The 27,175-nt window shown below is 50.2% G+C and overlaps 4 protein-coding genes across 11 annotated transcripts; 2 read left to right on the forward strand and 2 right to left on the reverse strand.

Annotated features, from left to right (window-relative positions):
* Positions 1 to 124: 124 nt before the first annotated feature.
* ANKZF1 (ankyrin repeat and zinc finger peptidyl tRNA hydrolase 1) lies at positions 125 to 6,807 on the forward strand. 3 transcript variants are annotated; one of them, XM_059703210.1, is made up of 14 exons: positions 125 to 370; positions 526 to 675; positions 1,672 to 1,784; positions 2,005 to 2,107; positions 2,227 to 2,420; positions 2,820 to 2,932; positions 3,024 to 3,171; positions 3,437 to 3,665; positions 3,854 to 4,003; positions 4,825 to 5,296; positions 5,647 to 5,758; positions 5,890 to 6,057; positions 6,194 to 6,279; positions 6,480 to 6,807. In XM_059703210.1, exons 1-14 carry the CDS (start codon positions 331 to 333, stop codon positions 6,601 to 6,603), a joined length of 2,202 nt encoding a protein of 733 aa, XP_059559193.1. In that variant the 5' UTR covers positions 125 to 330; the 3' UTR covers positions 6,604 to 6,807. The 3 variants fall into 3 exon arrangements, with proteins under 3 accessions (XP_059559193.1, XP_059559194.1, XP_059559196.1); XM_059703211.1 differs by lacking the exons at positions 2,005 to 2,107; positions 2,227 to 2,420; XM_059703213.1 differs by lacking the exons at positions 125 to 370; positions 526 to 675; positions 2,005 to 2,107 and having other exon boundaries at positions 1,666 to 1,784.
* GLB1L (galactosidase beta 1 like) lies at positions 6,742 to 17,809 on the reverse strand. Of its 4 annotated transcripts, none has more exons than XM_059703214.1 (17): positions 17,646 to 17,806; positions 16,134 to 16,238; positions 15,782 to 15,948; positions 15,366 to 15,516; positions 15,147 to 15,207; positions 10,168 to 10,262; positions 9,894 to 10,068; positions 9,748 to 9,806; positions 9,521 to 9,642; positions 9,370 to 9,410; positions 9,077 to 9,195; positions 8,691 to 8,765; positions 8,499 to 8,588; positions 8,254 to 8,367; positions 7,827 to 7,958; positions 7,340 to 7,555; positions 6,742 to 7,177 (listed from the first exon to the last, which is right to left on the reverse strand). In XM_059703214.1, exons 2-17 carry the CDS (start codon positions 16,197 to 16,199, stop codon positions 6,908 to 6,910), a joined length of 1,953 nt encoding a protein of 650 aa, XP_059559197.1. In that variant the 5' UTR covers positions 16,200 to 16,238; positions 17,646 to 17,806; the 3' UTR covers positions 6,742 to 6,907. The 4 variants fall into 4 exon arrangements, with proteins under 4 accessions (XP_059559197.1, XP_059559198.1, XP_059559199.1 ...); XM_059703215.1 differs by having other exon boundaries at positions 16,134 to 16,249; XM_059703216.1 differs by lacking the exon at positions 8,254 to 8,367 and having other exon boundaries at positions 17,646 to 17,809.
* Positions 17,810 to 17,828: 19 nt separating this feature from the next.
* Positions 17,829 to 21,250, forward strand: STK16 (serine/threonine kinase 16). 3 transcript variants are annotated; one of them, XM_059703228.1, is made up of 8 exons: positions 17,836 to 17,938; positions 18,282 to 18,470; positions 19,042 to 19,261; positions 19,516 to 19,649; positions 19,816 to 19,936; positions 20,062 to 20,157; positions 20,564 to 20,685; positions 20,790 to 21,250. In XM_059703228.1, the coding sequence occupies exons 2-8, from the start codon at positions 18,385 to 18,387 to the stop codon at positions 20,926 to 20,928; spliced, it is 918 nt and encodes a 305-aa protein (XP_059559211.1). In that variant the 5' UTR covers positions 17,836 to 17,938; positions 18,282 to 18,384; the 3' UTR covers positions 20,929 to 21,250. The 3 variants fall into 3 exon arrangements, with proteins under 3 accessions (XP_059559213.1, XP_059559211.1, XP_059559212.1); XM_059703229.1 differs by lacking the exon at positions 17,836 to 17,938 and adding an exon at positions 17,957 to 18,055; XM_059703230.1 differs by lacking the exon at positions 20,062 to 20,157 and having other exon boundaries at positions 17,829 to 17,938.
* Positions 21,251 to 22,595: 1,345 nt separating this feature from the next.
* On the reverse strand, positions 22,596 to 26,684 carry TUBA4A (tubulin alpha 4a). Its single transcript, XM_059703227.1, has 4 exons — positions 26,537 to 26,684; positions 24,321 to 24,543; positions 23,879 to 24,027; positions 22,596 to 23,638 (listed from the first exon to the last, which is right to left on the reverse strand). Exons 1-4 carry the CDS (start codon positions 26,537 to 26,539, stop codon positions 22,667 to 22,669), a joined length of 1,347 nt encoding a protein of 448 aa, XP_059559210.1. The 5' UTR covers positions 26,540 to 26,684; the 3' UTR covers positions 22,596 to 22,666.
* Positions 26,685 to 27,175: the final 491 nt, after the last annotated feature.

The following is a 27,175-nucleotide window of genomic DNA, read 5'->3' on the forward strand; positions in this document are numbered from 1 at the left end:
CCCCGCTTCGGGGGCGGGACTAAAGGCGGGTCTTGAGCGGGCAGAAGACCAATGGGGCTTTGCGTGGAGCGGGGCTCAGGTGAGGGCGCTGCTGATTGTCCCGTTCGCGGCCCCGTAGTGACGAGATTGCTGTGGAGCTGCCGACATCCGGATTTGGAACTGCGGACATGCGTAACTCGCAGCAGTTTGGGATTTGCGGTGCAGCTTCGGAGGGCCGGGAGGAGTCCTTGCGGCTTAGTCACTGATGGAGCTCATCGCACGAGAAGCGAAGAGCGGTCGCTTTGGGAACCTCAGTGACTTTAACTCTGTTGGATTCGATTTTAAAGCCGGATGCTCTCCCATTTCACTCCTGTGTGGCCGGAGACTGGAGGTATGAGAAAGCGGGCTGGGGTCACGTATCAGCCCCAAAGCTGACTCCTGGAGCCTGCTTGCAGCGCGGTGGAGACCGAGTCTGGCAGGCAGGAGACACGGCGGTCGGATCTCGCTTGGGGAGGGCTCTGCTTTTCTCCCCTCTTTTCTGCGCAGCCATGTCGCCGGCTCCAGCAGCAGCCCAGGCTCCTACGTTGGTCTCCCTGTTTGATCTCAGCGTGGAGGCTCCGGTCCTTCGGGGCCTGAGCCTAGTGAGACACCGTCCCGGGGAGACTCTGGCCCAGGCACTGCGGACTTCCTCTCCAGGTATCCGGGAAGATTTGGAGTGAACCCATGAGAAACATAACAGGGCGCTTTGCAGCTTATTGCTCCTCCAGAGAACACATTCCTATTGGCATTTCCCAGTTTAGGAGCCCTTGTTGACATCTGTTTCCACGGGATAAAATGTATCTTAAATTCACTGTCTAACACAGACCCCTGAATTATCTCCAAATAAGTCTCTTGTCATTGCTTATGTTCTTGTCTCAGTAATGCCACTACCTACAAAAACACTTCAAAAACTCCTAGGTATTTTTTAAAATTCCTATAGTACAAATTTAACTGGATCCCAATCAATCATTCATTCATGCTGAATGTAAAACAATGTTATATTTGGTTATGTACAACTTTAGTTTGTCTCTGGCTGTTTTTCTTGAACCTTTTTTAAACAAACTGCACACTGTAACTGGAAACGTAAACTAAAAAATTGGCATTCAGGAAGTGGTTTTTGAACAGTTAAAAATAATTTTAACCGTACCAATATATATTTTCTGCAAGATTCCTCTAAATCCCTTTGGTTAATTTAAATACAATGTTTGACTTATAATCATTTTACACGTATCTTTTCAGAAGCATCTTTATTGTATAAAGTGATTACTGTGCTATTTATTTCAGAGAGGAAGGGAGAGAGAGAGAGAGAGAGAGAGAGAGAGAGAGAGAGAGAGAGAAACATCAATGATGAGAGAAAATCACTGATTGGCTGCTTCCTGCACACCCCACACTGGGGATTGAGTCCACAACCCAGGCATGTGCCCTGAAGGGGAATTGAACCGTGACCTCCTGGTTCATAGGTTGATGCTCAACCACTGAGCCACACCAGCTGGGCATGTGCTATTTATTGATTGATTACTAGACTATAAATTCCTTAAATGCCATCTCTTTCTTTTGTATCTTCCTCTGCTATATATATCAAACCCTGAATAAAATTCCAGGTACTATCCATTTGGACTCCCTTTCCACCTCTAATTACTCTCCCTTATTTAGGCTCAGGGGTGAGAACAAGCCCAGAAAGAAAACCATTCCAGGGTCCTCTGGATATTTCAGGGAAGTTATTTTGTTCAACCTGTGACCAGACCTTCCAGAACCATCAGGAACAGGTAAAACAACAGGTGCAGAACTAAATGGTGGAGGCAAAAGTAGAACAGTGGGTGAGGAGAGATAGACATTTGTGTTTAATGAATAAAGGTTCACGTTTTGAATAAGGCAGTTGGTGTTACCCAGTCGTACTGCTGAAGTCCTGTTACTGGTCTTGGGTACCATAAAAGGCCAGGCTGGGGCATATTTCCACATTCTGCTTCCCTCATTGACTCCTACCAGAGGGAACATTATAAACTTGACTGGCATCGGTTTAACCTAAAGCAGCGTCTCAAGGACAAGCCTCTCCTGTCTGCCCTGGACTTTGAAAAGCAGAGCTCCACAGGTGATGTCTGGTGGAAGACCTTAGTGGGGGCAGGACATGGGGGTGGAAGAGGGCCATCATTTAGGAGCTTAAGGGAAGTTCAAAGATGAGGCATCAAACTTATATATCTCATGTTTCAGGAGATCTTTCCAGCATCTCAGGATCAGAAGACTCAGACTCAGCCCCTGAGGAGGACTTACAGATACTGGATGAAGAGAGGGTTGAGTCTGAGAAGTCTAACAGATCCCAAGGCTTCTGCTCCCATCGGGTTCTTTTCCAAAATGCCCATGGCCAATTTCTTTATGCCTATCGCTGTGTCCTAGGCCCTCACCAGGCAAGTGACAGCACAGGTTGTGTGGTTAACCCCAACCTTTCGTACATTCAGCATAGATTTCCACTTCGCTCAGTCCATTTCTCACTTCTCCCCTTCCTTCCTATTGCGTGTGGGTGTCAGGCTTGACAGCCCAGTCTTGTTTTGAACTGGCCTGAATCTTGGGTCAAGTGTGATGGAATTAAGTTTAGAAACAGACCAATCTAGGTTTGGATTATAGTTCTACCACTTGATCTTGACTAACTCTACAAGCCTCACATTTCCTTGTCTATATAAAGTGGAGACATGCCTCAAGTGGTTGTATTAAATGATAATGCATGTGAAGCAGTTAGCACGGGCACTTGGTTCCTTACTCTCAATGAATGTAACCAGATATGTTAGTGCTGCTCCTCTGTCATCTAGGTGCTCCCAGAAGAGTCAGAACTGCTGCTACGAAACCTGCAAAGTGGAGGTCCTAGACACTGCGTGGTACTCATGGCTGCAGCTGGGCACTTTGCTGGTGCCATTTTCCAAGGGTGAGAGGGTGCTGTGAGGGGTTAAGGATGGAATGGATCCTTCTCAACTGGGAGTACCAGGTTTCCAGTACTGAGTCTGTATTGTCTACAGAAGAGAAGTGGTGACACACAAAACCTTTCACCGCTACACAGTACGGGCCAAGCGTGGTACAGCCCAGGGACTTCATGATGCCCGGGGTGGGGCTTCTCGCTCTGCAGGAGCCAACCTGAGGCGCTACAATGAAGCTGCACTATATAAGGTAAGTTAGGCATCTCAGATCTTGTGGCCCACTAATATACCTTTTCCCCTCAACTTACTAAATGTTACAGTAAAGAGGTTGACTCCTTTATCTTCCAGTCTTCATTATTTTTGGTTAAGGTAGAATAGGATGGATCCTCAGTAATCTTAGTCTTGTCCTTCCTCCCTCTGTTAATTTCTACCTTTCACTCCCTACACATGGGGTCACTTTTTGGTTGGAGATTTAAACAAGTGAAGATATACAGGGCTGTGACTTTCTTCTCTAGGACGTTCGTGACCTGCTGGCAGAGCCAGGCTGGGCTAAGGCGTTGGGGGAGGCTGGGACAATACTGCTGCGTGCCCCCCGCTCTGGCCGCTCCTTGTTCTTCGGAGGCCAAGGGGCACCCCTGCAACGGGGGGATCCCCGACTTTGGGATATCCCCCTCGCTACCCGCAGACCCACCTTCAAAGAACTACAGCGTGTGCTCCATAAGCTGACCACTTTGCATATCCATGGTGAGCCTTTGACCCTGATTCCAACTCCGTAGACCTTCTGGTACCTTCTAAACCAAATCTCAGGTTCTCATTTGTTCATCCAGATGATTTTCTAGTCCTTGGACTGCAGCCCAATCCCATCTTCATTGAGAAAACCTGGCTGGGTTCTCCTCAGCTAAACTTGAGCAACATCTTTTGTTTTATGGCAGGAGAAGACCCCCGGGAGACAGTCAGGTTGGACTCACCTCACTCATACTGGAAGACAATGCGAGAGAAGAAGAAGGCTATTGAGGAAGAAAGAAAGGTCCCCAGTGATGAAAACGGGGCAGTAAGGCAGAATGAGGACTCTCCCAAACAAGGTTTGAGTACCACCTGTCAACTGTCAAATCTCTATCTGGGTGTCTGTCCAGGAAATGCAGTAGCAAATCCCCTACTCTCACTTTCCTATTTATAGATGAGCCTCATGCAACACACACAGGTCTTTTAATAATGAGATATGTGATAGCAATTACTGAGACATGTTTCGTGACCTTTCCAGATCTATTACTGCTTCTGTTCATTAATATAGCCCTAGTACTCAGAAAAGTCTTAGCATGAAGTAGATGTTTAAATGTGTTGCATGAATCTCAGAATTCACCTGTCTTATTGGATGCTTCCTGGGCTGCAGACTCTTGGCCTGCATAGCTGTCACTGCTCCTATGCTTTCCCCCGTGTGCACCATCTAAGGGTGCTCATGGGAGTCTAGCCGTGGGCAAACTACGGCCCGCGGGCCGGACTGCCCGTTTGAAATGAATAAAACTAAAAAAAAAAAGACCGTACCCTTTTATGTAATGATGTTTACTTTGAATTTGTATTTGTTCACACAAACACTCCATCCATGCTTTTGTTCCGGCCCTCCGGTCCAGTTTAAGAACCCATTGTGGCCCTCGAGTCAAAAAGTTTGCCCACCCCTGATCTAGGGACTGTACGTGTCTGGCCTGAGAGCCTCATTTCTGCATATCATACTAATGGATTCAGCTCTCAATGTGTTACTTTATCTTGGGTGACAATACAGATAATTTTATTTTAAGATGATCTGGATTATCTCTTTATGTACATTCTTATGCATCTGGGTTAGCCCACATCCTTCCACCCTCCCTTTATTCTTTAGATGGATCTAATATGTCATGTTTTTCCCTAGCTTCAGAGTCAGAGGGAGAGGATGGCTTCCAGGTAGAGTTGGATCTAGTAGAGTCGACAATAGGGACCCTGGATCTTCGTGAATTTGAGGTATTGCCCAAGCGGAGGAGGAGAAAAAGGAATAAGAGGGAGAAAAGCCAAGACCTGGAGGCTGGGGCACATGTGACTCTTCCCCAGCAACCTGAAGAAGACAAGGCCTTCTCACATGCAGTCCCTTTGGAGCCTTTCATGGATGAGGCCAAGGTCCCTGGTCAGCCAGAGCGCTGGGACAAGCTTCTCGCTGCTTGCAAAGCTGGGGATACTGGGATGCTGAAAATCCAGCTAGCTGCCAGCCCCGTAGACCCTGAAGTTCTGTCTCTGCTCAATGCCCCCTTGGGCTCCAGTGGCTTCACCCTCCTGCATGCAGCAGCTGCAGCTGGGAGGGGCTCAGTGGTTCAGTTGCTGCTAGAGGCAGGTGCTGACCCCACCATCCGGTAAGTAAGGGTCCCCATAGCGAGCCTTTTAGGGTATAGAGAGGATGATCTGAAGACTAACATTGGCATTAGCTACTTGACAGTATTCCCCTTGGTCTGGTTAACCAGTGGTTCTCAACCTGTGGGTCGTGAACAATGAAAATACATCCTGCATATCAGATATTTATATTAGGATTCATAACAGTAGCAAAATTACAGTAGCAACGAAAATAATTTTATGGTTGGGGGTCACCACAGCATGAGGAACTGTATTAAAGGGTCGCGGCACTAGGAAGGTTGAGAACCACTGGAGGTGGTGTTAGGAGATGCCATAGGCAAATTGAACCCATTTTGGGGGTTTCCACACCTAGGGACTTCCGGACTCGGCCACCATATATGGTTGCAGCTGACAAAGCAACACGTAATGAGTTCCGAAGGTTCATGGAGAAGAATCCAGATGCTTATGATTACAGCAAGGCTCAGGTCAGCTGGGAAAGGAAGCAGCAGCAGAGTGGGATTGCATCATATATCCTGGCTAGATCTCTTCTACTGTTTAGATTTACCAAGGATAGTTTGTATAGGTCTTACCTCATACCTTCCCCGAAATCCTCCAGGTGCCAGGGCCACTGACATCAGAAATGGAAGCACGGAAGGCTATGCGGAAAAGGGAGCAGAAGGCAGCCCGGAGGCAACGGGAGGAACAGCAGCGCAAACAGTGGGAGCAGGAAAAGCAGGAGCAAGAAGAGCAGCAGCGATTTGCTGCTCTCAGTGACAGAGAGAAGGTGAGGCTGGAGGTTTTCTCTTCCACCCTGAGACTTCCTTAGCGGTCTAGTCCCTTCCCAATGTTCAACTGTCACTTCTTGGGTACCCCATCCACCTTTGGGGCCTTGTCCTTGACACAATTTCTCTTCCCCTCAGAGAGCTGTGGCTGCAGAGCGCCGACTAGCTGCTCAGTTGGGAGCCCCTACCCCTCAGATTCCTGACTCTGCAATCGTCAATGCTGGGTATGTGGCGGGGGGCAGGAGTGATGATGGGTGGACCATGTTTGGGCAAGTAGAATGAGTGCCTACAAAGGCTGTTGAAGGGGTGTGAGAAGTTCTTTGAACCTATGGAGTGGAAACAAAAATGGCAGGAAGAGGGGCAGGGGTACTTGGATCGAGAAGTTTTTGGGTACCTGTACATCCATTTTTCTTCCTCTGTGCAGACGCTGCTTGAGCTGTGGGACGTCCCTCCAAGGCCTCATTCCCTTTCACTACCTTGACTTCTCTTTCTGCTCCACACGCTGCCTCCAGATTCATCGCTGTCAGGCCAGGAAGCCCTCTTCCTGATCTCACAGCTCCACCCAGGGCCAACTCAGACCCTGAGGGCACATTTACACTGGTCCTAGGTTTCTTCTTCCCGAGAAACCAGAGTATTTGGAAGCTTGGGATGAGAGACTCAGGAGCCCAGACAAAGACAGTGCCATAGAGATGTGTGGAGCTGGTACTGTCTCTGGAATTTTAATCTCAATAAAGTTTGGCAAGGAAACTGCACTTGTACAGTTGTTTTGGCCTTTGATTCTTTGTGGTCACCTTGGCCAGTACCAAGGGATTCTGCCCACTCCATGTCCCAGGTCCAAGGGTTACCTTTCTTTCAGTGCCCACTTAACTCCATTGGTTCAGAATCACTTCGTGTATCAGCTGAGAGGGAGTAGATGTATGTCCTATGCAAGGTGCTATTGAGGATAGGACTATCCAGAAATTGGATTTGGGGTTGGGGAGGCACATTTTCTAGCTCAAGCAATGTGATTTTGTTGAGAACTCCCCTAGGAAACAGCAAAGGTTTTGGCACGTAGAGGGTCTGTTGTGGCCCTCTCTTTGTCCAGTACCGGCCCAAGTTAAACCCATTGATCCAGACTTGACCCTGTCATGGTGGGAGGAGAGGAAAATAAATGGTCAGTTCTCAGGGGGGTAGAATTATCCTCTTTTGGGTTTCTATTCAGAGGAATAATTTCTGTTCCCCCTTCCATGATTTTTCTGTCTTACCACCTCCCACCCTCATCCCGACGACTACTATCAGCAATACCTTGGTCCATCCAGGTAGAAAGAGAAATGTGTCTCTGACGGAGTCTAAAATTGGAAACGTTGTGGAGTAGAAGATGGGGCCAGAGGGAGTTTGAGGATGTGAGTTTTTCAGCCATTGGAGGGGAAATGACCACTTCACAAGTTTATCAACTTTCAGAGGGAACATCAGCCATTGGGTAAGGATTGTTTGCCCCAGAATTGGTGCCTGTAAAAGGCCCTGTGAAGAAGGCAAATGAAAAGTCATCACATTCAATAACCTCTAAGGTGAAACTGTCCCTAATCAAGCCCCGAGATGCAACTAGTAGCCAAGTCCAGATTCCTACAAGCCACTACTTTGCTAAGGACATGGCTCTTGCTTATCTTCCATTAGGCCCCTATCTTTCCATTTTTCTTCCTCTGCTCAGATGCTGCTGGAGCTGTGGGACGTCCCTCTAAGGGAGTTTGGTCAATAAAGTTGTGGGGTGGGAGGAGGGGCAAAGCTAGCTCACCTTGAAGTCACTGTAGTTAGACCCGAAACTGAGCCTCCCCATGTTCTCCAGCAAGACATCCAGTTTGGCCCCCATTTTCCCCGTCAAAAATAGTTTGTGTTTTGTGTTTCGTTCCAAAACACCCTGAAACACCTGTGGATAAGAACATCTGTGATGGGAAGGGCTCAGCATCTAGCTCCTGGCCACCAAACAGGAAGCCACATTAGGGTACTTATTTGGAGGGCAAAGAGCATGTAGCTCATCTGTCAATTACTCTCCATTCTGGACCTTACCCTTCTTCAAATGCTTTCTCATCCCACCGTATCCCTGGACCCCTGCAAATGTGGGCAGGCAGTGGGAAAAGGTAGGTAGGGGAACTTAAGGCCAAAGGGTGCTTGAGAGGAGAGGAAAGTGGGGCTCACAAGGTAGCCTGGAATTAGGTTCGTACCCCATCCACCATCACGTAGGCACGGTCATGTATTCCGTTGTTTGGCACCCAGAATTGTGTTGGCTCAAAAACAGTATGCGTTAGATAGGTCCGGTACAACATAAAACCACGGTCCTAAGTGTGGAAGAATGAGTACTTATGATAAATTGATATAAAAAATGGGGAAGATGTGGAACTTAGGGAACCTTTGGCTATAGCTGGTGAGGAAGGTTGCCTTACCTACTGGCTGTAGGATTATGCCTTACCTGCTTGACAGCTTCAAAGGTCATTGGCAAGATTGAATGGATGGGCCCTTGGGGGCACAGTAAGTGTAGGAAATCCAGCAAATATCCATCCTATTAGAATAAGGAAGCAGTATCAGAATAAAAGGGAAGTTTCAGAATAGAGGGCTATTTAGAGGATAATATGGTAGAATCAGGAGAGAGGGAGGAGCTTACCAGGTGTAGGGTCAAAGGTCCGAGCATCATCTTGGGGCTGGGGGGAGGTAAAGGTCCCAAGGGAATTTCCTGGAACTGAGCCCAAATTCTCTCAGGAGCCATAGAAAAACCACACAACCCCTATTCCAAGACCCTAGCACAGGGTTCTTAACCTGGCATCCAGGGAATGGCTTCAGGGTCATGAAGATCCTGTAATTTTACACATACTTGTGTGTATCTCCCCAGGTAGTCCCATTTGGGCAAGTAGAAAATGTTTTTATAGGATGCTCACAGGGCTCAGTGGCCTAGACAACCACCAGTGATTTCTGGGAACTCTATAAACAATTTAGGCACTCCCTTTCCCCAATTAATAAAAGCCTTTGGTACTTAATGAAGTGGTAGGGCACCTGGCTGATGACATTTCGAAGAGCAAAAAGCTTGAGTGTAACATCCCCTGCTTCAGATATTGGTGCATCGTAGTCATAGCTGGTAGTAATTGGAAGGAAGTGTCCCTTCTCATCAGCACCTGGGGTTGAACCAATTTAATTAATTCAATACATCTATGCACATGCAGAGAATTTTGCCATCAGATGGGGGCAGTGATGGCCATTACGATTATAGATATCCTAATCCACCCAGCCCTCAAATTCTAATTCCTTGCTACCTTCCTGCTTCCACCCCAGGGACCATCTGGACTCACCATTCCAGTATCCGAAGTTGGTACCTCCATGAAACATGTACCTGAAATGAGGGAAGGTGGGGGGGTGGGGGAAGCATGTGCTGACCCATGGAATCTTAACTTTCATCCCCCACACCCAGTTACATTCATGTTGGCCCCAGTGTCCAGTTACATGTTCACACTGGCTCCCAACTTCAGCATTTTCTCTAGTCCTTTGGTTACAGCTATAATGGACCGTGTGGAGTGATTCTGGCCCCAGTAATCCAGCCAGCCTGTGTAGTACTCAGAGTTCACCTAGTGTGAAGTGAAAGGAGCCACCATGAGCAAGATGGGGAACCGAGCTCAACCCATTCCCACCCGTGATTCTTGCCTTGATTGCCCTCCCCTCTGGCTTCTCACCAGTGGCCCGTGAGGTTCATACTCCCTTTGCAGGGCAAAGATTTTGGTCATGTTGTCAGCTGCAGAAAGGAGGAACGGGTGAAAGATAAACATCACAGAAGAGGTGCCCCTTCCCCAGACTCCACCCTAACCCTTGCTTAGGAGACCTGGGCCAAAATCTACAGTGGTGTAAAGTCCCTTGAGGGAGCCACATCTGAGTCCCTGTGGCCCATCTGTGGTGAAGAGCAAAATCTCATCTCCTAGTAGTGCACGGAAGAGCCCAGCCAGGTGCTTCATGTAGGCAAAATCGCATGACCTATAGCTACCATATTCATTCTCCACCTGCCAGGAGAAAGGAAAAGTAGAGCTCAGCCATGAGGTGGAGAAGGTTAAGACCCCCGGAACCTCCTTCCCCTTGCCCATTCAACTTTCCACTTGTACCTGAATGCTAATGATGTTGCCCCCATTGTGGTAGAGCCATGGATATATCTTGGGCAGCAAGACCTTGAACCAGGAATCCACTGCGGCAAGGAAGTCTAAAGGAAGGAGCAGTGCTCTGCTCATTAGGGCACCACCACCTCCACAATCCCCACCCTAGCATCAATGCTAGGAACTTCAGTGCTGCCTGAACTGTAGGAGAGATTGTAGGAATAGCAGTTTGCATCCCACTTGTCCATAACTAAATGTGGAAAGCAGTAACTCGTGAAAAGCTCTCAACCCTATTTGCATGGCAAGAAATTTGAGCACATGAAACCTTAAAGCAACGTTTCTTGTAAATTTATTTTTTAAATGTAAGAAAAATGTTAAACACATCTAATGGAGCTATAATGTGTAATCTAACATGGGAATTCACAGAACTGTAGAATGCCTGACCTACACCTTGATGTGAACGACAGTCCAGGTGATTTCAGTCATCAACTGAAAGAGCATTATATTAGGTTTCATGGCTTAAAATTCTCCACTCCTATTTGTGATTGTTGTTGATTCATACTCATGGTCTTCATGTATGTTACTACCTTTGGCTGACACTCTCTCCCCACTGCCTTTACCTAGCCAACTCCAACTCAGTCTTCAGGTCTTAACTTATATTTCACTTCCTTAAGAAAGCCTTTGATAATCCCAGATTAGGGTAGATCCCCCTGTTACATCCTCTCATATCACCTGATACTTGTCTTTCAAACACATACCCAATTATAATTAAGCATTTATTTTTGTAATTGTTTCCTGTTGGTCTTCCCCACTAGTGAGCGGGAATTTTGTCAGGTTCATTTGTTGGTCCCTATCATTAAGGACAATGCCTAGCAGATAGCAGACTCCTGAAGGTGGATTTGATGAAAGATATTTTGGAGAATATTTTTGTGTCCCTAAAAGACTTAATTCTAAGAAAGGACTAAAATGAAATATTTAATTCCTTTATATTTGTGTTCTTCATAAAGGAGGCCCGGGTTTTATTACCTTCTTTAATCCAAGCATACATTAAATCTCACTCAACAAAACATTATGGGTAGTGACTAGCACCAAGCACTATTGGAAGTGTTAAGGATATAGAATAGAAAGAAATAGACAAAAATCCCTGGAAATTTCCTTTCCAGTGAGGGAAGCAGTTGGTAAATAGGTAAAAAATACAGTGGTTTAATGCCAAGGAGAGAAAAATAAAGCAGAAAAGGAAGATATAAAATAGTGAGGTGGGGGAGCTTAAATTTTAAAGGCTGGCCCAGAGAAGACCTTACTGTGAAGGGGATTCTGCAAGAAGGGCTGGAGGGTTTAAAGAACAGCAATGAGGCTAGCATGAACAGTGAGAAGAGTAGAGGTCAGGAAGGTGACCGAGACAATGAGGTAGGAACTAGTAGGCCATTTTAAGGAACCTGTGGTTCATATTCTGAGTGAGATGAGAACCTGTTGGAGAGGTTTAAGCAAAGAAATGACATGATCTGATATGATAAACATATTTTAACAGGATCACACTGGCTATTGTATTGAGAATAAGACTACATGGGAGAAGGGCAAAGACGGGAAACGAGCTAGGAAGCTTAAAATAATCCAGCGGAGAGAGGTGGTTTGGACCAGAGTGGTGGCAGTGGAGGTGATGAGAAGTAGTTGAATTCAATATATTTTGAGAGTAAAGCTGACAGAATTCTATGACGTGGGGTGCAAGAGAAAGATATACATGAATAATTACACCATAGTGTTTAGTTTGATCAGTTGGGAAATAGAGTTACCACTAACTGACAGGGGGAGATTGTTGAAATAGCTAGTTTGGGAGGCAATATCAAGTGCTTAGTTGTATCATTATGACTGTTGGATCTCCAAATGCAGAAGTCAAGAAGGCAGTTGGGTAATGTGTTTGGAGGCCAAAGAAAGGTCTTGGAGAGAACATATTTCAGTCATTAGCTAATAAATGGAGTTCAATGCTATGCAAATAGATGAGATTGTCTAGGGCAATGGTCGACAAACTCATTAGTCAACGGAGCCAAATATCAACAGTACTTCTTCAAAATAGACTTGCCCACGCCGAAAACCGATTTCTGCTCATGGGCCATGAAGTTTCAATCACACTGTACGCGCGCCCGCACGTGGTATTTTGTGGAAGAGCCACACTCAAGGGGACAAAGAGCCTCCTGTGGCTCGCGAGTCGCAGTTTGCCGACCACGGGTCTAAGGCAAGCATGTCAAATTCGCAGCCTGAGGACCCAACAAATATTTTTTTGGCCCAGCCAATATAATGGTATGTAAGAAACGTTTTAATTAAAATTTTGTAACTTAATCATTACAATATCCTGTCATACATGATTATTAATAACGAACTACAGCATTCGCTAATGACTGATTACTATAATCGTGTTGCATTCATTTCCCTTACGTGCCTTATGTGCAGGCGCACCATTTCTCTCCACTAATACTAGCAGCAGATATTTTAGCAGCTGATTGCCACGTCATTAGTCTTGTACTGACTTGTTTGCTGTGTGCAACAGGAAGTATTTTGCTTTCGGAGAACAAGAAAAATAGGTTTATTTGCGTTACGCTGATTAATTTGTGCAGTTATTCAGTGTCTGGTAAGTTAATATTCAAGAAAAAAATATTAATTTTTATTAAAATGCTCTATTATTTTATATTAACGATTACTCATTTATTTCAGCCTTTTGTATTCAGCATGTCTCTATCAAAATAAACCTATGTTTCTATGAAAATTGAAGCTTTTGTTTTTTTTGCAGCCCACATAAACTTAAACTTTGTTTATTTGGCCTGTGTTAGCCTTTGAGTTTGACATGCTTGGTCTTGGCAGTGGTCGGCAAACTGCAGCTCTTTGGCCCCTTGAGTGTGGCTCTTCCACAAAATACCACGTACAGTGTGATCGAAACTTCGTGGCCCATGCGCAGAAGTCGGTATTTTGTGGAAGAGCCACACTCAAGAGGCCAAAGAGCCGCATTTGGCTCGCGAGCCGCAGTTTGCCAACCATGGGTATAGGGCATGAACACAGAAAAGAGAAACATCTAAGGACTGAGATCTGAAACACTCAAGCATTTAGCAGAAAAGGAAATGGAGAAGAACCAGTAAGAGATTGAGGAGTGGTCAGAAAGATCGTGGGGAGAGGGGCAAAGACCAGATAAGTGTAGTATCATGGAAGCTACGAGAAAAATGTATTTCAAAGGAGAGTGACCAACTGTGCTAAATGCTGCTGATTAGTCAAGGAGGATGAGGTCTGAGAAATCGCCATGGAGTTAACATTAAAGAGGTTACTGGTATTCTTGAGAAAAAAGGAGATTGCAGCCCTGGTCAGCGTGGCTCAGCTGGTTGAGTGTCATCCCATGCACCGAAAGGTTGCTGTTTGGATTTCCAGTCAAGGGCATATGCCCGGGTTGCGGGCCTGATCCCCGGTAGATGCAGGAGGCAGCTGATCAATGTTTTGTTCTCACATTGATATTTCTCTCTCTCCTTTTCCTTTCTTCTCTCTCTCAAAATCAATTTTAAAATCTTTATATAAAAAAAGGAAGTGAGACTACACATAAGCTTCATCATCATAATCATTTAAAAAAAATTACACTGCATATTGGTGTTCCATCAAGACTTTATCATTTTTTTTTAAAATATATTTTATTGACTTTTTACAGAGAGGAAGGGAGAGGGATAGAGAGTTAGAAATATCGATGAGAGAGAAACATCGACCAGCTGCCCCCTGCACACTCCCCACTGGGGATGTGCCCGCAACCAAGGCACATGCCCTTGACCGGAATCGAACCCGGGACCCTTCAGTCCGCAGGCCGACGCTCTATCCACTGAGCCCAACCGGTTTCGGCAAGACTTTATCATTTAAAAAAAAATTTTTTTTTATTGATTTCAGAGAGGAAGAGAGAGGGAGAAAGAGATAGAAACATCAATGAGAATCATTGATTGGCTGCCTCATGCACACTCCAACTGAAGATAGAGCCAGCAACCTGGGCATGTGCTCTGACCAGGAATCGAACCATGACCTGCTGGTTCCTAGATCGACACTCAACACTGAGCCACATCTGTGGGGCTGGCACCACCATCTTCACTAGGTACTCACACTGCCGCCACCCCTACCCTTTCAATCAAATCTGTCAACAAGTCCTGGTGATTTTATCTCCAACCTATATCTCAATTCTGCTCTTTTCTTTCCATTTCCACCACCATCACCATAGTTCAGGAGCCATCATCTCCTCAACTACAGGCTTAATCTCCCAATTGGTTTCTCTACCATGATCCTTACTCCCCTCAACCCATTCTCTACATCCAGGCTAAAGTAGTCTGAAAACAAACCTAATCATGTCACATCTCTGATTAAACTCAATGACTTTCCACTATGCTAGAATAAAATGCAAACCCCTTAGAATAGCCCACAAAGTCCTGCATTGGCAGTTCCTATCTCCAATTTCACGTCATACCACTTTCTCCCTTACCCACTATGCTCCAGCCATGCTGGTCTCAATCATGCCATGTTCTTTCCCATCTCTGGGCCTTATAATACACTGTCCCCTCTACCTGGTCATTCTCACTTCACTCTTCATATGACCAGAACGCTTCCTTCCCTAGTCAACTGAATGTCATCTCAGAAAAGCATTTCCTGACCTCCCTACCTAAAAGAGGTCTTCTCTATTATTCACGATCTCAACTTGTCTATTCCTTGTGTGGTATTTTTATAACTTGCAATAATATTACAGATTTTTGGTTTCTTAAAAGATCTGTTTCTTCCACTACATAGTAAGCTCCATTGAACAGGAACTGAGTCTGTCTAGTTCCCCAGTTTCTAGCATCCTGCTGGGCACAAAGGAAACACTCAATATATATTTGAATGTATGATCTCCAGTTTGGGGATGGTCTCTTCTGTTTTAGGCACCCAAATGACCCATTTTGTCATTGTTTGCTTTTTTTCCTTGTTAAATTTTTTTTCTTTCAACTCACCTGGATCTGAAGTTCTCAGATGAATATTAGGTTTACGAAGCAACCAGGCTGGGAGACCCCCCTGAGACAAACATAAAGACAACAAAGGCAGCATATGGGTTTTGTTGTCTGAGAAGAAATTAAGTATAGTGCTGGAAGTGGCCCTAGAGTATGGGCAGAAGGGAATAGCCTAGGAACCCCACGTGGGTGGCTTTGGTTCTGTCCCTTCAACTAACTCACCATCTCCCACTCTGCACAGATGTAAGGTCCTGGTCTCAGTATGACCAACAGGTTCGCTATAGATGCCTCTTTCAGAAATGCAATGAGATCCCGGCTGCCATTAAAGTTATAGACCCCAGGCTCTGGCTCATGGTAGTTCCAGGGTACATAACTGAGAAAGGAAGAGGTTAACAGGGCCCAAGGCTTGCATGGGAAATGCCTGGGAGGCAGGCATAAGGGCTCCTGGCCTTGCAAGGAATCGCCAGGAAGCTGCTGGACGGAGGTCCTGGCCCACCCTTTCCCACCCTTGGCCTGGAAGCCCTGGAGCTCTGACTCCTCATCATACCCAAGCAGTCTTCCTGTCCCGACCCGCTTCATAAGGGGGTGGTAGGAAAAATAAATCCCACCCCTCCGTGGCTCTCCTGAGCCCTTCTTACAGCTGTACTGCGTTGAGGCCACTCATTTGCATCTTGAAAAGCCGGTCAGCCCAAAGCACGCGAGGTACCCGAAAGTAGTGCAGGCTGCCAGACACATAGCGGAACGGAGCCCCGTCCAGAAGGAATCTATCGTGTTCCCGATCTACTACGAACGACCGAGAGTCTGCCTGCAAAGGGAGAGGCGGTGCTCAGCAGGGGTCTGGAGGAAGGGCTGGGAGGAGGGGTAATGGGCGTCTGCCAAGAGCAGAAGAGATGGAACTAGCTCGGCCGAGAGTTTTGTTATTTTCACTTTGTCTCCTAAACCAGATCGAATCCGGTCTCACCGCAGGCTAGTTCAATCCTCTTGTCTCACCTGGGGTAGCAGCAGCGTCAGGAGCAGCAGCAAGGAGGGAAAGCAGAGAGGCTTCTTGGGAGCCATGGCGCTTAGCCTGCGGTCCAACTGTCACGTGGCGGATTCCTGGGCGGGAACTTCAGTGAGCAAGGAGGGGCGGAGACCACCTCAAGTTGCCAGGCAATTAGCCTGGACTTTCGCCTCCGGCTCCTCTACTAGTTTGTAGAGTCCTCCACATTCCCCCCCCACCCCCCCATAAAAGGTGGTTTACGTTATTTAGACCCAAAAAAAAAATCATCATTAACCTTATCCCATCCTTCATTTCTTGATTTGCTGTGCCATAGAAATGCATAGCGCAAGTTAGTTTTAGGAAGCGATAAAGTCCTCTGCATTGTGAACCAGCTTTATGAGTCACCTGGGAGCTTGTTAGAAATGCAGAGTTCCAGGTCCTGCCTCAGGCCTCAGAATCGGCATTTGTATTTTAACAAGATTCCCAGGCGATCGTAAGCACATTTAAGACTGAGAACCCGTGCTCTACTAGACCTAGATGAGCTCCTCAAGGGTTGGGACCTTGTTCACCTTACATCCTCAGTTTCAGGCACAGGGTCCACATGTAGCAGGTTAAATCTAGATAAATGTCAGAACCCTGAGGGGATGAGTAAAACAGGTTTAGAAACAAGGAAAACTGCAGAGAGATCTTCCCAGTGATGTGCAAGGGGGAGGGCAAGGTTGGGGAGGTAGGTTACAAAACATATTTTTCCTGGAGAGCCCTATTTCAGCAAAAGACACCTTCAAGGTCTATTCCATCTTCCTTGGGTGTGCGCCCCTTTCTAAGTTACCTCTGCCTGCCTGTGCGAGAGATGTCAAGGACAGCTGCTTGGTGCCAAGGCTTGGGAATTTGGGAATTTCCATTACTCCTGCCTTCACAGTCCCAAGCTTGAGATGTGAGAATCAGGATAATAATAATAATAAGAATAAGAATACTTCTGTTTAACACTTATTGAGGGCTATGCGTCAGATATTGTGCTAGGCACTTCACATATCATTTAATCTTCAAACAACTCCATGAGGTAGATAAGTATCATTTGCATTTTACAGATGAGGAAATTGAGGAACAGAAATATTCAGTAGCTTGTTCAAGGTCCCACAACTAGTTTAGTAGAGCTGGGATTTGAAGTAGGCAATCTGGCCTCACGGTTCATGCACTTAACCTTAGGTAGTGGGTACCTATTTTATAGATAGGGAGAGTGATGTGAAATAACTTGTCCGAGGGCGCACAGCTGGTAGGCTAGTATTAGGACCATATTTAGACCCTAGTCTGGTTCAAGAGCCTGAGCTCTTAACCAGTGAGACTAGGGTAGTGGGGTATAGGCAGAGCCCCCAGGGTTGTACCGATTCGAGTTCCAGAAGTCCGGATCGCCAGCACCCCCGCCCCCCCACACACACACCCCTCCCCGCCCCCCGCGTACCCCCCACCCCCTGGCCTGCGCTGTACTCGGCCACGCAGCGCGCCGTGGGTATGAGGCCTCCTACCTCCAGCATTGGGAAGTGGAGGTCCTGGGGGCCTCGGGCCGAGCCCGGCTTTGCTCCCCGCTGTCGTAGGTGCTTGCGTCCTGACCCCTACAGAAGGCCAGGTGTGGAACCCTCCCTGGGGCCCAGGTACCCGTCCTCCCGCAGGCCTAGCCCGCCCCCGGCTTGTCCACTCCGCGCCCCTACATCCTCCGGATGCCCGGCGGTTGCTAGGACACCGCGGGCCGTTAGCCGGCGCTGAATGATGACGCACCCACTGCTTCCGGTTCTTGGCGCTTCCTTGCTGCCCAAGCCAGGTCAGTGGGGGAGCTCGGCTGGCCTACCCGGGTCTGCACGCCGAGGCCGGGGGTGGACTCTGCAAGGGCTGGGCCCGAGCCTCGCACTCCCGGGCCCTGCCTTGGCGGCGAGCGGGCGTGGGAGCCGGGGCCGCCCACAGGCGGGCTGGTGGTGGAGGAAGCGGGCTGGTAGTCGCTGCGTGGCCTCGGCCTTGAGACACCCGATCCCAGCTTTCTTGGAGATGGTATCGCCAGGACCTGTTTTCTCTCGATTCCGAGACTTGGGCCTGAGCTCTCCACACCAGTACTTCAGGGTCGTCTGGACGGTGTCCGACCCGCGACCCTGCCGCTCTTTTCCTTCCAGCATGACCCGCTGGGCCCCCAGCGCGTCGCCCGGAAGAGCCCACTCAACCTGGACGAGCCCTTTGGCACCTCAGGCCGCCCCGGAGGAGGATGACTGAGACACTATGGGCCACGCGCTGTGTATCTGCTCTCCGGGAACTGTCATCATTGACAATAAGCGCTACCTCTTCATCCAGAAACTGGGGGAGGGGTGAGTGTTTGGAAATGACTAGCCCCCAGGGTTATGATGATTGAAAGACAGCAGTCTGCTCATGATTAGGGGCACCAAGGTTTTATTCTGTAGCCTATCCTTTAACTCACCCGACAGAGCCTAGTAACAGGCTAGTCAAGACAGTGGACTCTGGAGCCAGGCCTCCTGATCCACCTGTGTGACCTTGATAAGCCATGGTTTCTTCATCTGCTCAATGGAGATAATTACTGTCTTGTGCCACTGATGGAGCTGTGAGGATTAAATACGATAGTGCATATAAAATGTCTTGCCAGTGCCAGGTTCGCAGCACCTAAATGTAGACTATTCATTTAATGTTCATTGAGCATCTGTCCTGTGCAGAACACTGGGTTAAGACCACAAGACCTCAATGATTACTGTGTCCCAGCTCTTGAGCTCAAAGTGTAATAATCTTCAAACTCCTCTTAGAGTCACATCTTGGGAGGGTTCCTACTAACTGGGAAAGACATCCCCATTCTCCCCAGGGAGTTCCTCTGGGTCCAAGCAGTGTGGGAGATGACCGTGGTCCTTCACTGACCCTTTTGGCCCACAGTGGGTTCAGCTATGTGGACCTAGTGGAGGGGTTACATGATGGACACTTCTACGCACTGAAGCGAATCCTGTGTCACGAGCAGCAGGATGTGGAGGAGGCCCAGCGAGAAGCAGATATGCATCACCTCTTCAATCACCCCAACATTCTTCACCTCGTGGCTTATTGTCTGAAGGAGCGGGGCACAAAACATGAGGCCTGGCTGCTACTTCCTTACTTGAAGGTCAGAAAGTCTCCTGGCTATGGAGGGGTTGCAACAGGGCCACCAACTGAGAGCTGTGTGAGCAGTCAAATATATTAGGAATCAGAGGCTATGTCTTGGGTTTGACCACCTCAAATTTGGAGTTTAGAGGAATCCAAATGGGACTGTAGGGTGTGGTTGTGTGGTGAAAAGGTTGGTAACTTTTAACCTAGGGAAGGGATCAGACTCAGGGAACAGAAGCTGAAAAACCAACTGTGGGGATATTTGTGTTGCAGAGAGGTACGCTGTGGAACGAGATAGAAAGGCTGAAAGACAAAGGCAACTTCTTGACTGAAGATGAAATCCTTCAGCTGTTGCTGGGCATCTGCAGAGGACTTGAAGCCATTCATGCCCAGGGTTATGCCCACAGGTCAGTAGGAGCGCCCTGTGTACTTTCTGGGACAGAAAGAGCCCCACTAAGAGAAATGAGAGGTCTGAGCTCTCCCCCTAAGGAACATCCCATGATTCTTATGCCTCCCTGGGATTCTAGCCTTCCTGACCAGAGATGCTCATGGGTCATTTCCACTTCCCGACAGGGATCTGAAGCCCACCAATATCTTGCTTGGAGATGAGGGGCAGCCGGTTTTAATGGACTTGGGTTCCATGAAGCAAGCACGCATCCATGTGGAGAGCTCCCGCCAAGCTCTGGCCCTGCAGGTAAGAGTCTGCGGGTTCTTTTGCCCACCTGTTCCCAATCCCTGACCGCCTCTGGTGCATTCCCCAATTTGGTCACATGACCATGCCCTGTGCCCCGCTTTTGAGCTCTGGGGCCACTGTTCCAGGACTGGGCAGCCCAGCGGTGCACCATTTCCTACCGGGCCCCGGAGCTTTTCTCTGTGCAGAGCCACTGTGTCATCGATGAGCGGACTGATGTTTGGGTGAGGAGCATGCGGGTGGGAATCTGGGGGGAGAGGAGCTGCTCTGTACCTCCTGTGGAGTAGAGGAGCAGGTGTTTGGTTTCCAGTGCATGGGGCCCCAAGAACCATGTATGTCCCCATCCCCCTCAACTTCCTTCCTGAGAACTGTTACCAACACTGTACTCAATTGCTCAGGAAGTGGTAAAACCCTGCCCTTTGAACAGGGTTGGTACAGCTAAGAGTCATAGCTGAAGGCAGTAGCTAAGCAAGGGTTGCAGAGGCCTCCAGCTAACTGGCAGTTTCTCTGTGATGTGGCTGACATTAGCATAGTCCTTTTAGTTTATGTAGTCTCCTTTCACTACAGAATTAACAGGAGAGTTACCATCTCCATTGGTCCCCTTTTATGGAATAACCAAGTTATGCTCAGTCCCTAGGCTGTGTGCTATATGCTATGATGTTTGGGGAAGGCCCTTATGACATGGTCTTCCAGAAGGGTGACAGTGTGGCCCTGGCTGTACAGAACCAACTCAGCATCCCACAAAGCCCCAGGTGAGTGATGAAGGGGCACCAAGCACGTTTGACTCTCCTTGACATTGGAGCCTTGGCACGGCGGATGGGTGCCCCTCAGTCACCCTGCCTTCCTCCCTCCACAGGCATTCTTCAGCATTGCGGCAGCTGCTGGCCTCGATGATGACTGTGGACCCCCTGCAGCGCCCTTATATTCCATTCCTCCTCAGTCAGTTGGAAGCACTGCAACCCCCAACTCCAGGCCAGCACACTACCCAAATCTGAACAAACCAGTGGCCACGCTGAGGTGGCCCCTGTGCCTTGTCCTTCACTGGAATCTCCGTCCTTTCTATCTAGGCCTGCTCTCTCATAGTTGGGGCAGGGGGCTGGGGAGAGCCAGCTCCGTCTTCTATCTCTGTTCTTTTACCCTCAGGACAACTGGACAGGGAGCCTGAGTTGGGGTGGGTGGGGGATGGAGAAAGGCAAACTGATAGATTCTGGTAAAGGATCTGAGCAGGACTGCCAAGCTTACATCATGGTCTGCTTCCAAGTCGGGGAGCAGGAGAGTGTATAAATAGAAGAATAAAGTGAAAGCAGCTTGGTGTGGCTCTTAGTCTCATTGTTCCTGGAGAGGAGATATAAGGGGCCCAAAGTCTGGTCATTTCCAAGGAACAGCCTGGGAAAAAGCGGGACTGGTGTGTCAGGAGGCATGATTGGCAATGGCTTCTAGCTTGACTTAGTTAAAAACTTAAAGTTGCTCTGGTTTGAGCAGGCTTCTGTGCCAAGAACTGGAACCAGGGTCCCTTAAAAAACACATTCAACTCATTCTTTCCTTCCTTCATTCCCAGGGGTGGATAGCTTAGAGCAGCCCAGCTGGTTTGCCAGGCAAGGGCTTCTGGGTGGAGACATCCCAGGAAGCTTGACAGCTAGATAACAGGTCTCAGCCTCAGCCTGGGGGCAAAGGGAGTGGAGGAGGCAGCCATGTTGGCCCACAGTCTCTCCCAGATGGTTTTAGCTCACACATGGTTAATGATTAATGAGGCCAGTGTGGCGTGGCAGCATCCAACTGCCACTTCCTGCCTACTCTGCTGAGTAAACAGGGGCCCTGCCTTGCTGGGCTGGAAACCTGTTCCCCAGGGAAGGGCACTGCGTCCCTGAATCACAGGGAGGGGAGGCAAGGGCAGGGTTGGCATCGCTTGCTGCTGAGATTGAAGCTTCTTTCCCCCAACCCTGCCCACCCCCACATGCTGACGTCAGTGTGGGTCCTGGGGTGCCTATTAGCAAAGTTGAAATTTTCCCCAGGGCCCTGGCAAGAGGCTCCCACCAGCTAGGAACCGAGGCCAGAAAGAAAGCACAAACAGGGAAGACGACCTGACTTTTAATGGCACAGCCCTAGCCCCCAGCAAAGCAGCAAGACAGTAAGCTATGCAAAGCTGTTTATGCAGTGACATAAACAACTCCAGGAGACGGCCCTGTTCCCTCCCATCCCCCACGCTTATGACTGGGCTCCATGCCAAGGAACTTTGGGCCAGCTCAGCCCCACTCCCAAGCCCTCGTAACACAGAGGTGCCTGGGCCAAGCCTTGCTTCCAGAGTCGGTGAATGCAGAAGCAGCAGGAAGAACAGGTCTAGTCCAACTCAAATACAGAAACTTTTCTACTTAAAACTCCTACTTGGAAAAGAAGTGAAGACTCATATCCTTCAATAGGCTGTGGCTGGACAGACTGGTCCAGGACTCAGTCCTCATTTCCTCCCTCTCCTGGGTACCCCTTAGGATCCTACATCAAGGTCCCTGGGGTCATGTTTCCTGAGTCTGGCAAGGGATCCTTGGCAAGTCTCACCTTCAGCCATGGAAGGGAAAAGGGTCATGAGCAGCAAATAGGGCAGAAGCAGCAGCAGCACAAAGGAAGGCAGCAGAAGCTCAAGTACTCACATCACAGAGGGAACAAGAAATCGTGCAAGGAGACTGTTTATTTCGAAAGGATTTTGCAATGAACATAGTGAGTGGGCTCCAGGCAGCTGGTCTATTCTTCTCCCTCATCCTCGTCCTCATAGGAGTCGATGCCAACTTCCTCATAATCCTTCTCCAGGGCAGCCATATCCTCCCGGGCCTCAGAGAACTCACCCTCCTCCATGCCCTCGCCCACATACCAGTGCACAAACGCCCTCTTGGCATACATCAGGTCGAACTTGTGGTCCAGACGGGCCCAGGCCTCGGCGATGGCGGTCGTGTTACTCAGCATGCACACGGCACGCTGCACCTTGGCCAGGTCACCGCCGGGCACCACAGTGGGTGGCTGGTAGTTGATGCCAACCTTGAAGCCTGTGGGGCACCAGTCCACGAACTGAATACTGCGCTTGGTCTTGATGGCGGCGATGGCAGCGTTGACATCCTTGGGCACCACGTCTCCACGGTACAGCAGGCAGCAGGCCATGTACTTGCCATGACGGGGGTCACACTTCACCATCTGGTTGGCAGGCTCAAAGCAGGAATTGGTGATCTCCGCCACCGACAGCTGCTCGTGGTATGCCTTCTCTGCGGAGATGACTGGCGCATAGGTGGCCAGGGGGAAGTGGATGCGGGGGTAGGGCACCAGGTTGGTCTGGAACTCTGTCAGGTCCACGTTGAGGGCCCCGTCAAAGCGCAGGGAAGCTGTGATGGAGGAGACGATCTGGCTGATGAGGCGGTTGAGGTTGGTGTAGGTGGGGCGTTCGATGTCCAGGTTGCGGCGGCAGATGTCATAGATGGCTTCGTTGTCCACCATGAAGGCGCAGTCTGAGTGCTCCAGGGTGGTGTGGGTGGTCAGGATGGAGTTGTAGGGCTCGACCACAGCTGTGGACACCTGGGGGGCTGGGTAGATGGAGAACTCCAGCTTGGATTTCTTGCCATAATCAACAGAGAGCCTCTCCATCAAGAGTGAGGTGAAGCCGGAGCCGGTGCCCCCTCCAAAGCTGTGAAAGACCAGGAAGCCCTGAAGTCCTGTGCACTGGTCAGACTGAAAGACAAGAACGAGAAAGAGCAATGTAGGTGGGAGAGTCCTGAGGAACTCTATCTTCTCGCTCCACAAAAGACTAAATATCTTAGGAGTCAGAGCACAGACTAATGAGTATTCCATAGCAGCAACATGCTCTGGAACATGTACAATTAGAGTGACTCCATCCAAAAGGCCTGGAAAAAAATGTTCCTGACCCTTAGCATCATCAAAAGCTACCTCCCGTCCATGCCAGACTCTCACCAGCTTGCGGATCCGGTCCAGTACTGGGTCAATGATCTCCTTGCCAATGGTGTAGTGGCCGCGGGCGTAGTTGTTCGCAGCATCCTCTTTCCCAGTGATGAGCTGCTCTGGATGGAAGAGCTGCCGGTATGGGCCATTTCGGATCTCATCTGCAAGGGCACAAACCACACTGTCAGGGCCCAAACCACAGGCTGTGCTCAGCTGGGGCCTCCCTCCCTCAGTGCGGTAGCTGCAGTGAGATATGTGGAATAGCTCATCCTTCTGCCAGTCCAAGATACCAGTGTGAGAGAAACCCAGACCTGCTGTGCAAGGCCAGCATTCGATTAGATTCAAACTGAGTGAGTTTTCAGGATGAGGAAAGCCAGGTCTAGGTACTCTCACCAGAAAGAAGCGTTAGAGTCACTCTCCACTCCCCTCAATTCCACCCCCTTCTTTCTCTCACCTATTACAGTGGGCTCCAAATCCACAAAAACTGCCCGGGGCACGTGCTTTCCAGCTCCGGTTTCACAGAAGAAGGTGGTGAAGGAGTCGTCTCCTCCACCAATGGTCTTGTCACTGGGCATCTGCCCATCAGGCTGAATCCCATGTTCCAGACAGTAGAGTTCCCAGCAGGCATTGCCCATCTGGACACCTGCCTGCCCCACATGGACTGAGATACATTCACGCTGAGAAATAAAAAGAGGGGACAGAGAATAAGCCCTACATCCATAAGTCCTCACTTATAAACCTCTCCCCCATCCTATCACCTTTCAGCTAGGATGACTCAGTTGGCAAAAGTAGAAATTTGGGGCTGGACAGAGGTCAGAAAAGGCTGGCAGCCTGCCCAGGCTCCAACTGGAGGCACCCAGTAGGGCAGGCCAGCCCCTTAGCCTACTACTCCATGGGGTCCTTGTTAATTAAGAGCTGTGGTTCACCCAGCCAGTGTGGCTCAGTGGTTGAGCATGGAACCAGGAGGTCACCAATTTGATTCCTAGTCAGGGCACATGACCAGGTTGGGGGCTTGATCCCCAGTGGGGGTGTGCAGGAGGCAGCCAATTGATGATGTTTCTATTTCCGTATCCTTCTCCCTTCCCCCCCCCCTCTCTAAAAATCAAAAACATATTTTTTTAAAAAGCAAGAGCTGTGGCTCCACATGACCCTGCCACACTCACAGAATACTCAGGGAGGGCGGAGAGGGCAAGTGCAGTAACTGAGACAAGGACAAGCAACTTTCTAGCTGTTCCTGATTCCTACCCTCACAACAACAGCTTCTGAAGAGCCTGAGAAAAGACAGGTTTTCCAGACCTGTCAGTTTATAGCTAGAGGCCCCCACTCGCCTAACTCTTTGCTTGGAGGATAAACAACTGAAATTTCATATAACCTTCTCCCCCTTTCTTTTCTGTGGGCTGCAGAGGTATCTCAGCCTTCCAGTCTGGCATCAACTGACCACACTGGCATCAGGATGCCCTCTCCCCCACCTTTAAATCCCATCTGGCTCTGGGGATCAATCCCATCTGGCTCCTCCTGCTCCCTTCTCTCCCTCCCCGCCCCAACACACACACACACACACACACACAGCACTCTGGGAGTCTTTACCACCTTCATCCGAGGCGACAGGCCTCAGGAAAATAGCAGCGATAATGCTGGTGTGTGCAGAGGGCAGGTGAGGGCAATAAGGGTTGTGAGCACTGGGACAGTCGCAGCCCTAAGCTGGCCCCTGCCAGTCTGAAAGTAACCCCTGACGCGCCAAAGTGGTGCGGCGCCAGGCCGCGCGGCCGCCCTGTCCCACACGGAAATGGCGGGGTGAAGGTTTCCAAATACTCAGAAAAGGAAGCGGAACCCGCGGTGAGGCACAGAGGTAACCCGCCTTGCCCCGCCTTGCCCCAGGCAGCATGAACGCCATCCTGCACCCCGCCCTGTATTCGCCCCCCCCCCCCCTTTCCAATTACATCCCAGCGGAAAGCGAGGATTGGATTTCGGCCCCCGTTCCTGGGCTATAAATACCACCCCCTACACACACCTCTTCCCCTCCCCCCAACCTGGCCTGGGCCCGGGCTCCCGCTCGGCTACAGCTGTCTCTGCCCGTCCGCGCCCCCGGGCTCCCGCTGGAGAGGGGCCGGCCCGCCTCACGAGACCGAACCCCATTCCTGGCTCAGAAGCGGGGTGCTGAGTCACGGCGGGGGGAGGCTGTGGGCAGGAGGGATGCACACGCAGCCGAAGGCAAAGGGGATGCTGGATCCAGTCACCCGATCCCCTTCCACCTTCTGGCGCCAAGCACGTGTTCGGTCCGTGCCAGGGACTGGGTGGGGTGAGGCTGGCGGCGGAGGGCAGCCAAGCGGGTCTCCCTCGCCCGCGGAAACTGGGCGCCGCACCGCGTGACTGCCCGCAGGAGGATTAGGGCGCGAACGCTTGGTGGGGCAGGAAGGGATCGCCAGGGCCGCTCCTCTCTCCTGGAGAAGAGTCCACTCCACCCTCCCCCTTCCCCAGCCTTTGAAAGTGGACCACACGGCCCGGCCAAAGTCAGTAGCCGGACGGGGTGGGGGCGGGGGCGAGGCAAACACCCTTGCGCCTCCTTGAGACGCGGAACGCCAGATGGAGGGCTCCGCGCATCCCCAGAGCGAGCGCCCCCGAGGGAGAGGGACAGTTAGGGGGCGGGCAGTCCTGGCGGGCCGCACTCACCATGTTGAGTCCGGGCGGTGGGTCTCACGTAGAGTCCGGGCGACGGGTCTCAGTGAGAAGTGCGCTAGCTGCAGTGCGGCACCCGCCTTATATAGGGAGGCGGGCCCGCGCTCCTCGCCCACTAGGCGCCGAGGCCCAGAGGCCACGCCCCGCGAGGGCCAGGCGGCTCCGGGGGTGGGGCCAGCGCGGGCCTCCCGCCAGTCGCGCCCTGGTCCCTCACCTGTCGAACGTGAAGCAATCGGGACTTGAACTCCCCGCTCAGGGTTTGGGGCCCCCATGCCGGGCTCTCGAGCTCCGCTGCCGGCACGGAGGGCGCGGAGCCGGAGCGCGTCCCGCCTGCACCTGCGTCATGGGGGCCGGGGCGCGCAGGTGTTCTGGCTGAGGCCGCTGCCGTCGGGGCTGTGCGCCCCAGGTGGCTGCCCCAGGCCTTCGCAGGCGCCCTCCCGCCCTGCCTCTCCCGCGGCTCCCACAGGCCGCCTGGCTCCGGCCGGTCCTCGAGGATCCCCTTGCGGCTGCATGCCCGGGACAGCTGGCCTTGGCCAACGCCTGTGGGAGGCCGAGGACCGCGAGCTGCACCGCCTGAGCCCCAGGGCGCCGATCCCTTAGCCGGCCCCGCCGAGCTGCGCCCCGCAGCCTGTC

The sequence above is a fragment of the Myotis daubentonii genome, chromosome 7 (assembly GCF_963259705.1).
Source record: "Myotis daubentonii chromosome 7, mMyoDau2.1, whole genome shotgun sequence".
Taxonomy (NCBI): domain Eukaryota; kingdom Metazoa; phylum Chordata; class Mammalia; order Chiroptera; family Vespertilionidae; genus Myotis; species Myotis daubentonii.

Excerpts from the sequence above, each read along its gene's own strand:
- ANKZF1 (XM_059703210.1), top strand. The coding sequence starts at position 331 with ATGCTCTCCCATTTCACTCCTGTGTGGCCGGAGACTGGAG. Across the intron at positions 371-525 it reads TGTGTGGCCGGAGACTGGAG|CCATGTCGCCGGCTCCAGCA; the intron begins GTATGAGAAAGC and ends TTTTCTGCGCAG. Across the intron at positions 5,759-5,889 it reads ATGATTACAGCAAGGCTCAG|GTGCCAGGGCCACTGACATC; the intron begins GTCAGCTGGGAA and ends GAAATCCTCCAG.
- GLB1L (XM_059703214.1), bottom strand. The coding sequence starts at position 16,199 with ATGGCTCCCAAGAAGCCTCTCTGCTTTCCCTCCTTGCTGCTGCTCCTG. Across the intron at positions 15,949-16,133 it reads TGACGCTGCTGCTACCCCAG|GCAGACTCTCGGTCGTTCGT; the intron begins GTGAGACAAGAG and ends CTCCCTTTGCAG. Across the intron at positions 9,196-9,369 it reads CAACTTCGGATACTGGAATG|GTGCTGATGAGAAGGGACAC; the intron begins GTGAGTCCAGAT and ends GTTCAACCCCAG.
- STK16 (XM_059703228.1), top strand. The coding sequence starts at position 18,385 with ATGGGCCACGCGCTGTGTATCTGCTCTCCGGGAACTGTCATCATTGAC. Across the intron at positions 20,158-20,563 it reads ATGAGCGGACTGATGTTTGG|TCCCTAGGCTGTGTGCTATA; the intron begins GTGAGGAGCATG and ends AGTTATGCTCAG. Across the intron at positions 20,686-20,789 it reads AGCATCCCACAAAGCCCCAG|GCATTCTTCAGCATTGCGGC; the intron begins GTGAGTGATGAA and ends CTCCCTCCACAG.
- TUBA4A (XM_059703227.1), bottom strand. Across the intron at positions 24,028-24,320 it reads TTTGGAGCCCACTGTAATAG|ATGAGATCCGAAATGGCCCA; the intron begins GTGAGAGAAAGA and ends GTGCCCTTGCAG. Across the intron at positions 23,639-23,878 it reads TGGACCGGATCCGCAAGCTG|TCTGACCAGTGCACAGGACT; the intron begins GTGAGAGTCTGG and ends CTTGTCTTTCAG.